The following is a 13,539-nucleotide window of genomic DNA, read 5'->3' as shown; positions in this document are numbered from 1 at the left end:
GCGACTTTGGACTTTCAGACAATTTGCAGGAAGTTAAGAGAGCATTAAACAATAGAAGAAGAAAAGAAGCCGAAGCACCTAGAAGTATTGCTTGTAGTCTTTGCCTCCGATACTATGATGTTTGAACGACGAGGACGTCTATGCACGTTATTCCAAAAGCTGACATAGGTGATGATAACAGGACGCACGTGTGTCTTACAAAAGTCTTTAGTCCACTCCCTAAATTGAAATGTGAAACCAAAACTAACCAGCTCAACTGTAAACAGACATGAACCTTGGTTCAGCCTTTTAAGGTGTGAAAATGTCCTTAGTCTTGATACATAGTGAGTTGAGTAACTGTGTATTTTGGGAATCAGGTAAAGAAAGTTAAAGGAATGTAGAGTGAAGCCCGGTCACCTCACAGGGTAAATCTGTCTCAATTCAAGTTCAATAAAAGAGGAACTTTAACCCAGTAAAAAGAAAAAGAATTGTGGTCTGTCGAAAACCCAAGTTTCCCGGCAAAATATAAAAAGTGAAATAACTTTTAAATAAACGCAGAACTAATGAACAACTTGATAGTTCTGGAATCACTCTCGTCATTAAAGGAAGCTTCCAGCTGGGAGTTGAGAGGTGATCCCACCATTGAAGTGTCTCAATCTGCCATGATTGACTGCTTACTCCTCTCCAATCCATTCCATAGAGATTTATGGACAAGTGGAGTGGATTGGCTGCCAGGCAATTACTGTCAAGTGGATGCTATTGCACCTCTTTGTCACTCTAATACTAGAAATTTGGTTCTCATTAGATGAATGTCAAATGGAATTAGGACCTTCATTTATTTTGTGCGACACCACGCAGCCCCTCCAGGCCGTATCTCTGACACCTTCCTCTCCCTGATGCTGCTGCTCCGCTCACCTGTTTTCAGGATGGTAAAATATAAACAGCCAAGATAGAAGAAGAAAATATCTTCGTTGAAGTGCTTGAATTAGAACAGCTGCATAAGAATGAAGCAAACTTTGCACGGGGCTGGGAAAAAAAATTAATTAAAGGGTTTAAGCACAAAATTCTGCTCATCGCCTTGTCCGTGAAGCTGGGAGAGGTGATGAGTCACCGGCAGGAGCAGACAGTAAGCAGAGTCTGTGTCCAGGGGGATCCACTGTCTCCACATCAGAGCTGAGGAACATGCCCTGCAGCTGGGCCTATCAATGAAGCGTGTGCACGTGTTCCGCTGAACCCCCCCCCCGACAAAACGTCAATACATGTGATATCCAGACAACTACGGTTTAAAGAGTCACACCACGGATCTTAATTATGATCTATAATCCCTGTCAAACGGCATTCCCTGCTGGCATGTTGCCCCGTTCACAGAGCGAGACAGTCCGGCCCGAACAAAGACTCCAGCCCCGGACAGTGATGTGCCCTCATGAGAGACGAGGGACTAATGACTGCATTCAGTGAGCGGTGTGTGTGTGTGTGAGACGATGTAGCCTGTGTTTGTGTGTGTGTGACATTAGCCAGCGCCACTCATGAGGGGCGGTGCGCCAGTGTGTGTCAGCTGTGCCAAGCTGAGTGTAGCCAACTGCAACCAGCTCGGGGATTATCACCCCGTTACTGGAGCGAGCATGAGAAGTGTGTTGGACAGACTGTTGAATGTAGACATTATGTACAGCACTGATACAACCCTGTGTGTGTGTGTGTGTGTGTGTGTGTGTGTGTGTGTGTGTGTGTGTGTGTGTGTGTGTGTGTGTGTGTGTGTGTGTGTGTGTGTGTGTGTGTGTGTGTGTTTATCAATGAAAAGTGTTGGTGCATGTGTGTTTTTCTCGTCTATCAGTGTGTGTTTTTGTGAGCACCCTCGCTGCCAGAACACTGGAGCCAACACAGAAATTACCCGACTCCTCATTGCTGCTTCGGTGCCAAGCCTGAAAACGCCTGAGTCCCACTCTACACTAAAGCTGAGTGGCCATAAACAGGCATATGCACACACACACACACATCTAATCAACAATGACTTGTAAGACTCGAAAAACACAGCAAAAAAAACTGTATTTCCAGACGTTTGATTGTATCTTCAATGCCTGGGCCAGTAGCCAACGCTCAAACAAACACACAGACACAAAACATGCCATTGTATATTCAGTCAGAATCACTAATAAACTACGTGGAACAATACAAGCAGCTGAGAGGCATGTAATCACTGGCACACAGCTGCGGAAGAGGAGGAGGCGATGGGACAAACAGATAAGATGGAGGGGGGGGAAAAAACAAAAGGAATGAGAGAGAATAGTGAGAAAAATGGAGCGACTGAAAGAAAGAGTAAATACTGGTGCTTTATGTCACGAGTGGAGTAAAACGACAGTCAACCAGAGGTGGCCCTCGGTGGAAATGCTCGCCCGTGTCAGCTGCCGTCACAGCGCTGCCTGCAGCGACGACTCAACAGCTGTCACAGCTGAACTTTCTGGCAGCGACAATATGGTCACAGATGGGGTTCATGGCATGAACCTGATATGGCACTGACACCCAACCTGCGCCAGGCTGCATCACCAAAAGGATCGCAAGCAAATCATCACTCCCCTTGACAGCTGCCTCCTCTTCAGCAAGACAATTCGGAGCGTCACAGTCAGGTGAGGATGACACATTCGAACTCGGAGCTGGAGTAGATGACACCAAGTCGCATGTGATTACACATTATGTAGAAAGTCTTTTGTGGCAAAACGTTGAGTTTCTGAAAAAGCAATTACATCTCTGCCAATCTCACGAGTTTCTCGCTAACCTCACAGCCTCCAAACACCGAAAAAGAAACAGACTGAGTCAAGAGTGAGCGAACTCCGAAGGAAAGCCGTCAAACCCACACAGGCCACATGGTTTCACAGAGGTAATCAAGGATACGCGAGGCAGAGAGATGGAACATAAACTCAGGGATGATCTTTTTCTTTTTCCCCCGTGGAGCTCCTAATTTAAACCAAAGCCGCTCTATACCTAAGTTGAGGTGAGATGGATTCTCGCTGGCGTTCATGTGGGACCCCGAGTCATTACCGGCACATTGGTTTTTAGAATCAACAAGTTGCGGCGGCAAATCAGGGGAACAAAACCGCAAGGACTCGGCTGCTCAATTGAAATGCAGTGTGCAATTAACTTTATAATCTGTTTACAAATGAGGTCTACCCTGCTGCAATCTCTGGAGTGTGTGGGAGTGTGTATTAGTATGCAGGTGGAGTGTATGCGGGCACTCCATGTGAATATATTCACATTTTCACTACGGAGGAAGTCACTTAATATAAAAAAAGAGGGATTTATAATCCATATGTGTAATTAACCATGGACACTGGTATATATACTAATATGGCTGGACAGTGGATGATGTGAAAACAAACATCCACTTTCAATGGAAATTAGTTGCCATCTGTAGATTATGTAATATTCGAATTAGCATATCCACGACGTCATAGCATTGTGTTTGCATTCAGGCGTGTATCAGCAAGTTTCAGCCCTTTATCTGTTTGCTTGTCTCCAACTCTCTGTGCTCACATATTGAGTATTTTAATCTTGTTAAAACAAAATCCCCACACATATAAAATAAAGTTGCAACTTCTGATACGTTCACTTGTGATAATGGTCACATTGTAAGATGCTTATTCACACGAAAGGCACGTCAGACCAGGTATTGAAAACTGGGTCCAGGCATTTTCCGGACTTTGACTTTCACATATGAAACAACAACATGTTCATCCAACAGATCTGAAAGCAGCTCTAGAGGGGTGGAGAAGCCTTGAGCTCGCAGGGCAACACTGGAGACACATTCAGGTGTGGGGCTGCTATAAATGCTCCATCTGATGGCATAACAGAAACTGGTAGTGCCTTTTAATTGAGCAGTGGTTGATGGGAAACTCCAACCCACAGCTGGTCAACCAGTGATGTTTCTTCTTCAGGCAGTCACTCACTCATGGACATTCAAGTTTATACATCCACTTCACTGTTGAGGTGCAGGCAATAAATACAATCTAAATTCGCTCTGGAAATGAGAGTGATATACAGATGTCATCTACTTCTTTTTTTATGATGCACAGTCAATGTGTGTGTGAACATTGCGAAAAGAAGAGAGTGTGGATGTGAGATTTATGTGTGAGGGTCATGATGTGAAACACAGAAGAGCAGGAGACAGAGATGAAAAAGGAAAAACAAATCTAGGGAGGGCTGTGTTAGTTTGGAAAATGGGGACTTTTTCCAACAAAGAATGATTTATTAAGATGAGCTGAAATAGTTTTGCATGTGAGAAAAGAAAGACTCAAAAGCATTTCCCAGTACTTTACACAGAGGATGGGTGTAGGTGCAGAGCCCGGCGCTGTGCTCGCCCTCTGAGGTGGTTTTAAATAGCTTTTAATCAGGCAGCCTGAGGTGGACACAAAGTGATACTATTATGCTCATTTGAAATGCGTGCGTGACTGCGTGTGTGTGTGTGTGTGTGTGTGCATGTTGTTTAGGTTTAGCACCATTTTATCTCCTCAGAAAACTCCCATTTTCTCACAGATAGAAACGAGCATCACACTCTTTCACTCGCACTTATCTGTCCATGTGTCTGTCCACGTCCATGTGATCATATTTGGGGTCGACCCATCCACTGTTTTTCAGATTATTGGAATTGTAATTCTTTTTTATCGTTGAGTTTGCTGACAAAATACATAAATTAAATTGATGCAGCCATCTCTCCCTAATCCTACTCGCTATTCCGTGGTCTCGAACAATGTTTCTTCTTCTCCTCCTTCTGAGAAGGCAGCTGAGCACCAAGCTCATCACCCGTCGTCTGTCTGACATTTGAAAATGTCTCCCAATTTAGCCAGAAATATCTGAGGTGTAAATAGCTGCTATGATGCCCCCTGAGGGCAGGAAACATGTTGCTGCATCGCTTTGCTTAATGCAATATAAAGTTTTGATCATTTATTCTTCTTTTATGGGTTTTCTGACTTTTATGTGTTTTCTTCCCTCTGCTTTATTTTTTCCACGTCCCCAGACCACCCCCGATCTGATAAGATGAGATTTACTTTAACACCCCTGTAGGGAGATGTTGTTCTGGACTCCTCCACGGAAGATAAACTCATACATATTGTTTCAGATACCACACTTATCAAACTGCTAAGCTATGAATATTAGCCATCCTGGCTTCTGCACTGTCCAATACTGCTGTGTTTTAAAAGCAAAGGTGCTTTGGATGGTGTGTGCGCTCCTACTGTGAAAAACTGCTGATAATAGCTTTATATTCTAATGTGATTTAACTTAACAATGAGCCAGTAACAGTTGACAACTCATGATGCTGCAAATTCAGAGCCCAGAAAACAGCCAACTATTGCCCAAACTTTGCTTCAAGGCCCACCAGTCCCCTTAATTTCAATCAAGCTGCACCAGATTTTAAACACTCATAAATATCAGTCCCCTAAATATGCCTGATTTTTTTTTCATCAAGATCCACTTGGAAAATGGTGAAAATGTTGAAAAGCGCTATGTTAAAGAAAGTGAAGAAATAAATTCTGGACCCACCCTCTGATGTGGATCTGTACCAAAAATGAATTAGTTCTTCTATGATCCATACTGAAACCTTCCACCGCATTTTGTGGTGATGTGTCCAGTAGTTTTTGAGAAATCTTGCTAACTAACCAACAAACAAACTGACATGGGAAAAAACTTAGCTCCATGTTGGAGGTAATGAATAAAAAGACTTGTTGATTCTTAATATTGACATTTATTTGAATTCAAGGCAGAATGTGTTCTATCATAATTGGAGTCATGGGACACAACTTAGAGTCTTTTATCATGAAAACTCTAAAAAGAATAAGCCAAAATATCCACTGAATTCAGTTTCTGCCTCCTGGGGAGAAAAGTTTCAGTGGCATTGCAGATTAAGGTCGGATTAAACTTTGGTTTTGTGGTTTCTTTGGGCCTAGAAGGCTGTCTGATATGGAGATGAAGCGAGAGATGACACTTACATCATTGTCCTCATATAGCAGAGAGAGACACATATTAGAAAGATACACTGTCAGATATAAAAAAGACGAGGAGAGTGTGGACTGGACCAGACTAATTGTCCCGATGTTAGAGAAGGGAGCAGTGATTGAGAGCCCTAATGGAATAACACGCCTCTGGTGGGGCCACTTAAACAGAGGGAGGTGTGTGAATGTGCGGGTGACCACTGGCCAGATAATGACGACCCATAATGCATTTTGCGGCGACATGTGCGCCGTGGACTCTCTCAACACTAGGACGACACGCATGCGGCCGTGATGGATAGAGTGGATGGACGGGGGGTGAAAAAACACGGGGAAAGGCATAAAGAGGAGAAAGGTACATAAGGACGGAGGGGGCAGATTGGAGAGAGCAGGTTTGTGTCAGAAAATGAGGCAATGAGATAACGAGCAACGGTAAAAGAGAAAGAGAGAAACAGACAGAAAGAGGCAGAGAAAGTGAGACAGGAAAAGAGAGCGAGAGAGAGAGAGAGTGAGATGCAGTCTTACCATGTCAATGAGGTTCTCCTGGATCCGGTTCAGTGTGGTTCTCAGTCTGCTGCTGATAAGGCCCAGACCCGATGACTCATACTGTAGAACACACACGTATACACACATTTACTGTCTGCACCACGCACAAACACATCCATGAGAACACTTTAGTGTGAGAGCATCTACACACAAACACACACACACACAGAGCAACATCTAGCTCTCATCCCCCATAGTTGGAGACAAGAGTTTTATTTTCTGCTTCTAGAGGAATCTAGAGGGAGGAGGAGGATCTGAGAGGAACAGGCGTCTGAATCACACAATCACAGCGGCTACAGTGGAGGTACGGGAGTAGAGAGGGGGACAGCACAGCAAACTCAACATCGAAATGCCTCTGAAATCACAGTTTCAGATGCACTTGATGTCACTTGAGGGAGCAAATTGCACACAGCTCGAGAGCTTCAAATCAAACCCAGTGTTGACGGGTCGTTTGGACTCGCGGGGCTAGTACGACCCCTGTGAGGTAGTCCAAACATTTCTGATGTCTCCTCTTACCAAGCAAGCGGGGCCCACCACCCTGGTAGCACCCGACTCTCTGCCACTGTGAGTTGGCAAAGAAGGGCTTGGGACGGGCTATGGATGACGAGTGGGCAGCAGGAAGAAAAAAACAAGGAATAAACACGTGAAGAAGCAAATAATAAAACAGAATTTGATTATTGAGAGTAATGGGTGGAATTACTCAATTACACACCTACGCCGTTACTGCCTCACATTTAATTTAAGAGTCACAGCTGGATTCTGTCTTAACTTATCAGGATCTGGTGATCAGCCATGTGTGGTAAGGAAATACCCAAATGTTGTTTAACCTTATTATTATTAGGATACATGGTTCCTAATTCTCAACCAAGAAAGTTATAGACTGAAGGTAACACAAAATCATATTTGGAGTGTGGTCCATTCAATTTGACATGGTTTTAAAAAAGAAAATAATATATAATATAAATATATTATATAATACAAAAGTTGTTTCAGCCTACGTCTATGTGACATTTGGAGCTCCACCAGCTACAGTCTTTGAGTTATATTCAGGAGAGATGCATTATGGGCAATTTGGACCCATGATCAAAAGATTAATAATCATGATATCTTGATTTCCACTGTTTTTATGGAGACCTTGCCGAATGAGATAAACAGCTCTGTGTTTGTGGATACGTTTAAAACTCCAGCTATAAGATCATTGACGAATCAGTGTGTTAGATCATAGTCTTAATTCAGCCTCCTTCAATTATCTGAAGGAAGATGGAACATATTTGCGAGGGCGTGTTGGATTCTTTATTTCATTAAATAAACACTGACTTGCACATGTGCATGCAAGATGAACAGCATCCAGTGTGAAGACCTGTCTGTGGGAGTCAGGAGTCCAAAATGAAAAAAAAAAAAGAACTATTTATTGCATTATTGCTCATTTTTCAGGGAAGCCATTTAATCAAATGCCAGACACTCTCCTGGTCTGTTCTCTGTCTCAGCACCTGTTTCCTTCTCCACTGTTTTGGTAGCCAGTCTCTCTCCTCCCCTCTTTCTTGCATCATATTTCAAAAGCAGAGTGACAATTCACATCTCTCCATCTTGTCTTGCCCTCTTTTCTCCCCCCACGATCCTCCTTCTGTCGCTTCCAAAAACAGACACCCAAATGAAGTATCACATTTTTTACCACAGGGAAACGCTTTTCAATAAATTAAAAAACCTTGAATCCGTTTTCTAAGATAAAGAGTCGGTAAATCTTCCTCTTCCCGTCGCAGCAGTTCAAAGCCTGGTTATCAATTGAGATGGAGAATCCGTGAGTACGGCACATAATGTATCTTTAGCATATGTCTGGCAGAGTCAATTGTGCTGCTTGAATTGACGGGGCCAATATACAGAGATAATGGGGGTATTTATCCTTTTGAATATTAATGTCACCCATAACTAGAGAGGTCGAGCAGTCCATCCTGATTCCAGCGGTGTAAAGAGAGCGGAGCCTAGGTCAAAATACCAGCATATGTGCACAGCAATCTGTAGCAGCGTTTTAAAGATTCATGGGGGACATTAGCATTTTACTGTAGGTGCCTCTTTGAGGGAGAGCATTAATGAAATGGGTGGGCTCACAAAATGACACATAATGAGGGGGGGGGTGAGAGTTTCAGAGAGGTGCCTACAGGGATGGAGAGAGTGGAGTGGGCTGTGGGACGGAAAAGAAAAAGAAGAGAGGGAAGGCTTTAATATCTTTTCTCAGAATGCCGCACCTTAAGCCCTATGAGACATATTGTGGTTTGTGAATATGGTTATCCTCTGCTATGATAAAATGTGATTGATTGACTGATAGACAGAAACTCACTAACATAATATTCAAGCCCATAGACTGCATATGAAGATGGACGGCTCAACAAGTGAAAGACAAGAGGCAGCCGTTTTGTATTCAGACAGATTACAGGCAAAAGGCAGGGATTGTATCACAGACAAAGGAATGATCCATCTGGACTTTCCATTTTAGCATTTTGACTAGTATATAGTGACGGTTAGGTCCAGCAGGTTAATAGACTGTTTATAAAGATGGAGGATGTGCCTCCACTTCCTTCACAAATTAAGCCAAAATATTCTGGGTACCAACGCTGCCATCTTGTGCATTTGGGTCTGTGCAGTAGTGATGGAGATGGGATGGAGCCGCTGTATCCAGGTGTCGCCGATATATATGGTCAACCAAGCTCAAGTCAGTCTCAGCTGTCAATCATGATGTTTCACACCATTTTTATAGCATTAAAAAACAAATTAAAGCCAGACTTAATGGGAAATGAGCACTTGAACAAGAATACAATGATGGAAACTACCTAAATGAGGATAGAAAATGTATTTGGGGTGAACTTTGATTTTTTTAGTTTGGCCAGTGTCCCATTCATCAACATGGAAGAGACAGGGTTTATAACTTCTAATGCAACCAGGTGGCAATTGAGACGCTTCGGCGTCACTTCTGGGAAGCAGTCATGTTGTTTATCTTTATATATGGTCTGTGGGTCAGACTGAGGCATATGAGAAAAGAGACGTCCTGACAAGCCATCAACTCGTAACTAGTGTGTTTCTTTTCCTTCACCCCCATGACACACACACATGCCAATAATCTGTACATGAGCGGCCCCGCAGAGCATTCATCCTCTTTATCTCTCTCACCTCAGTGGGGCAGAAGTCATTTTGTTGCTATCATTACCACTTCCCCGAGGGCGCTACTGACACAAATGCTATTTTCTTTCTTTGCGAGGCACAGTGTAAATGACATGAGAGCCCTTAGATGGAGTAAAGAGGGACTGGGCTCACAGACAGTAACCTATTGTTCATCTGGAGTGTTTACTGAGACGCACAGTGGTGGTTTTTCCCCTGTCACACTGTACATCCTCTTATAGACATAAAAAAATAAAAATATAATATATATATTGGCTAAATAAGGGGCTCAGACTACAGAAATTAGGGGCTGATTTAACCCTGAGAATCTGAAGTATCAACGCTCAATCCTGATTATCTGGTGGTGTGAGGGGTTACAGAGCTGTCTGCCTGCAGACAGTTTGATATTTAGGATTGTAAATATGTCATTATTGAACCATAACAAACCAATGAGAGAGACAGAGAGACCAGAGCAGCTGATGGTGCTGCCAAGCAACTGTAAACATTCTGAGGCCTACTTTAGTAGTGTGCTACTATTGACAGATATTGTGTGTGATAATCCTGTAGTGTGGTCGTGTTTGACATTATAAAGAAGAATATCTGTGCTAGTTATGTTGGTGACTGATTGGTCAGGGATTTTAAAAACTGTAGTCTGAGCCCAGCTTAACTCAGAGTGTGGAAACAGTGGAGAGAGTCACAAATGTAAAAAGTATCACAAATGGGTTCAGCCACAAGGTCGGTCTGGAAATATAATTCTAAATGTTCAGTATACTGTGGTTGTGCCTCTCAGTTTTAACTTATTGATCTCTGGCATAAAAAAAAATCAAACAGTAAAAATCTGAAATACTGTACCATGTCATTGCGTCCAAAGAAGGTGTATACGGCGTACAGGTAGTAGTCGAAGAGCTGTGACACACAGTGGATGACGTCGAAGGCGATCGGCTTCAGAATGTTCATCATCTGCATGTACTTCCCTGTGCAGAGAGGATGAGAACAGAGAGTGTGACACATACTGTGGGTTTTTTATCAGTATCACTTGAAAATTAAAGAAATGGTTCTGTTCTTAAGTAAATCTTGTAGGAGATTAAAAGAGTAAAAGTAAAACTACTGTCGTTAATCACATTGGGACAACGTCCTGTGGGAGGAACTTGAGTGGGAGTATAGTACATTTGCATACACTTGAGAGCGAGGATTTAATTCAACATGAAGGTAATAAAAGCAGGACGTACGGAGGAACAGGGGTTTTACAAGGTTACCATTGACTCAGAACTGATGAATGGAGGAAAAGGGAAGAAATAAACTCGATCTAGCTGGCTTTGCTACTGAGACAGCATTATTTCTCTAACAGCCTCATTTTTCACGCCCTTTCTTTTGAATTCTGCACCGAGAACTCGGGAGGCAATCGAAGAAATCACCATCAAATAGCTGGCCGAATAAAAAAATGAGTACTTGAAATCAAACTTTGGCTTTTTCCTACTTTATGTATTTCACATAGCTTAAAATCAACATAAAGTATATATAACCATAAAATATTGAATATGCAGGAAGGGGATGAAGTAAAGGACAGAGAAGGGACATTTTCACTAAATTGACTTGCAGTAATCAGAAATTACTTATCATTTGTAAAGCCTCAGAGTTATTAAATCAATTTCTGTATTAAAAGTTGTATTCAACCACAGGGCCACACAGGAATGATAACTGCCGACTCTTATTCCGTTTCACACATGGAAAAGAAAATCTCATCAAGAGGGTCATACGCCGAAGAGCATGCTTTTCCAAGGGTGAGACCTGATGTCATAACGGCCGCGTCACAAATACTTGCAAGCACCTGGAAAGGTCAGAGCTCAGGGCGAAGGGTAACAGTTCTCACTGCGGCTCAGTCACGCCTGAGCACGGCCGCCGCATCAAGCTCTTCGCTTAATTGGTGGATAATAGACAAGCCAGCAATGACACCGGCTGCAGCTGAGACTGGTCTGATCTCAAGGAGACGTAAGTGGTGTGTGTGTGTGTGTGTGTGAGTGTGTGTGTGTGTGTGTGTGTGTGTGTGTGTGTGTGTGTGTGTGTGTGTGTGTGTGTGTGTGTGTGTGTGTAAGACTCACCCACGAGCCGGATGACGTTGAGGGTGGTGTTGGTGAGGATTGGTGCATTGGTCTTATTAAGGTTGTAGTCTGACTTCTTCTTGCTTCTTATGGTCTCTCGGGACAGGCTGATGGGTTCAGGGTGTTGTTGGGTTGAAAGAGAAAGTAAGAGCAGAACCATGAGAATAGAAAAGACTCAATAATACATGTTAACATCACTAATCCTCTGACATCATCAGACGGGTTCAAAAACCTTAGTGGGGTCAAACCCTTGTAATTGATCAATCAGAACCCATTACACAAAGCAGAGGGAACAGAAGGACCCCTGCTAGTCAAAGTCTGAGAACTGGTGATCCTGGAGCACCGGACCCCTGACACTGACCATCGAGCCATATTAGCCAGCAATCTACACAGGGCCGAGTAATGTCCGGATGTGCTCGTCCGACCCATTCAATAATTAACCATTAGTGATTCATGCTGATAAAAGTAGGAAAATTGGCATTTAGGCGAGTGTCAGGTTAATAGACAGGGGGAAAGGAAATGTGACGAGAGTTAAAGCTAAAATATGATGCGGGTCTGACCTGTGAAATAATATGAAAAGCTCATTAGAACAACGCCTCTGTAATGAGGAGCTACTGAATAAGTAATAGTAATGTGTTTCCCGGTGTAAAACTTTGCCCTAAGCTCTCAGATATTCATAAACACGTGCACACTCGTGGGTTCATACCGATTCATATACATCCACAACATACATATATACATGCACATGCAAAAAGTATGTGTATCTACATTGTGTTGATGTACAATGTTTCTACCTCCATATATTACTATTATTACCTCTACCATTACAATTGTCATCACTGCTCTGCCCTCCATGCTCGCCCCTCTCTCCCTTTACCTCTGGCAGACATTTTCTTTTCGCACGAATGCTTTTAACATTGCTGTCAGCACACAACAAGTAAGAAGTAAGTCGACAACAATGAGGAAAAAAGTAAACAAAAGTCTAAGAAAAAGGCAAGGTGCCGAGGGAGCTGCTGCAAAAGGCTGCCAACTGCCGAACACAACTCTGCATTTTCTCTTCAAGCTGTAAATATTGTAATTTTTTGTTGATGTGCTCCGTCACAAACGGCATCTATCGCACTTCTTCTCTATGCTGGGAGAAGGATCTCTCACTTTTGTGACTCTGTCTGAGATGTCTGGTTTTTTTTCCTTGTTAAAAGGGTTTTTTGGGGGAAGTTTTTCACCTTAGTTGAGTTTTAAGGGCAGAGGATGTCGCACCTCGTTCAGATTGTGAAGCCTAATGAGGCAAATTGTGATTGTGGTTATTCAGGATGCTCACCCAATCAAATTAAGAGGAAGACCTAATAATTAAAGCTATAATGTGTTATTGTCTTAATTATTGGACTGTGGAAATTAAAGGTTGATAACAAATTTGACAAAATATATAAATGTCCTCAATTGCATTCAATTTTCTCTTTCACATTAAAATGAGTTCTTTTAAACGAGGTACAGAGGAGCACACGGCTGCCTCTGCGGTTATTAAAAAGCGACTAATCATTCGATGGCCACCAATCACATCGGCGGAGGTGGCAAGAAAGAGAATTTATCATGTGCAGACAAAAAGCTTCATACAAGCTCTCAGCTTATTAAGGAGGGTTATGCAGAGGTAGGCTAAATTTATCACTGCTAAAGGCACAGAAAGCCGAATGACGCATGACTCAATATCCTTTTTAAAAGCTCCTCAAAAAGATTCAAGGGTCGATCGTTTATTTTGTGCGCATGAATAAAGTGAAACGTCGACTTTCTTTCGA

The 13,539-nt window shown here is 42.7% G+C and overlaps 1 protein-coding gene across 2 annotated transcripts in view; it reads right to left on the bottom strand.

Annotated features, from left to right (window-relative positions):
- vps50 (VPS50 EARP/GARPII complex subunit) overlaps positions 1-13,539 on the bottom strand; it is a 103,701-nt gene that overhangs the window by 24,871 nt on the left and 65,291 nt on the right. The window contains exons 20-23 of one of the 2 annotated variants that reach the window (XM_035182776.2): positions 11,750-11,856; positions 10,503-10,624; positions 7,017-7,094; positions 6,480-6,560 (exon numbers count right to left, since the gene is read on the bottom strand). In XM_035182776.2, coding sequence (XP_035038667.1) covers positions 6,480-6,560; positions 7,017-7,094; positions 10,503-10,624; positions 11,750-11,856 — 388 coding nt within the window. The remainder of the gene's footprint in view (positions 1-6,479; positions 6,561-7,016; positions 7,095-10,502; positions 10,625-11,749; positions 11,857-13,539) is intronic. The other variant, XM_035182777.2, reaches the window with a different exon arrangement.

This window comes from Hippoglossus stenolepis, chromosome 17 (assembly GCF_022539355.2).
Source record: "Hippoglossus stenolepis isolate QCI-W04-F060 chromosome 17, HSTE1.2, whole genome shotgun sequence".
Lineage (NCBI taxonomy): Eukaryota > Metazoa > Chordata > Actinopteri > Pleuronectiformes > Pleuronectidae > Hippoglossus > Hippoglossus stenolepis.
This window is presented reverse-complemented; position numbering and strand designations above follow the sequence as displayed.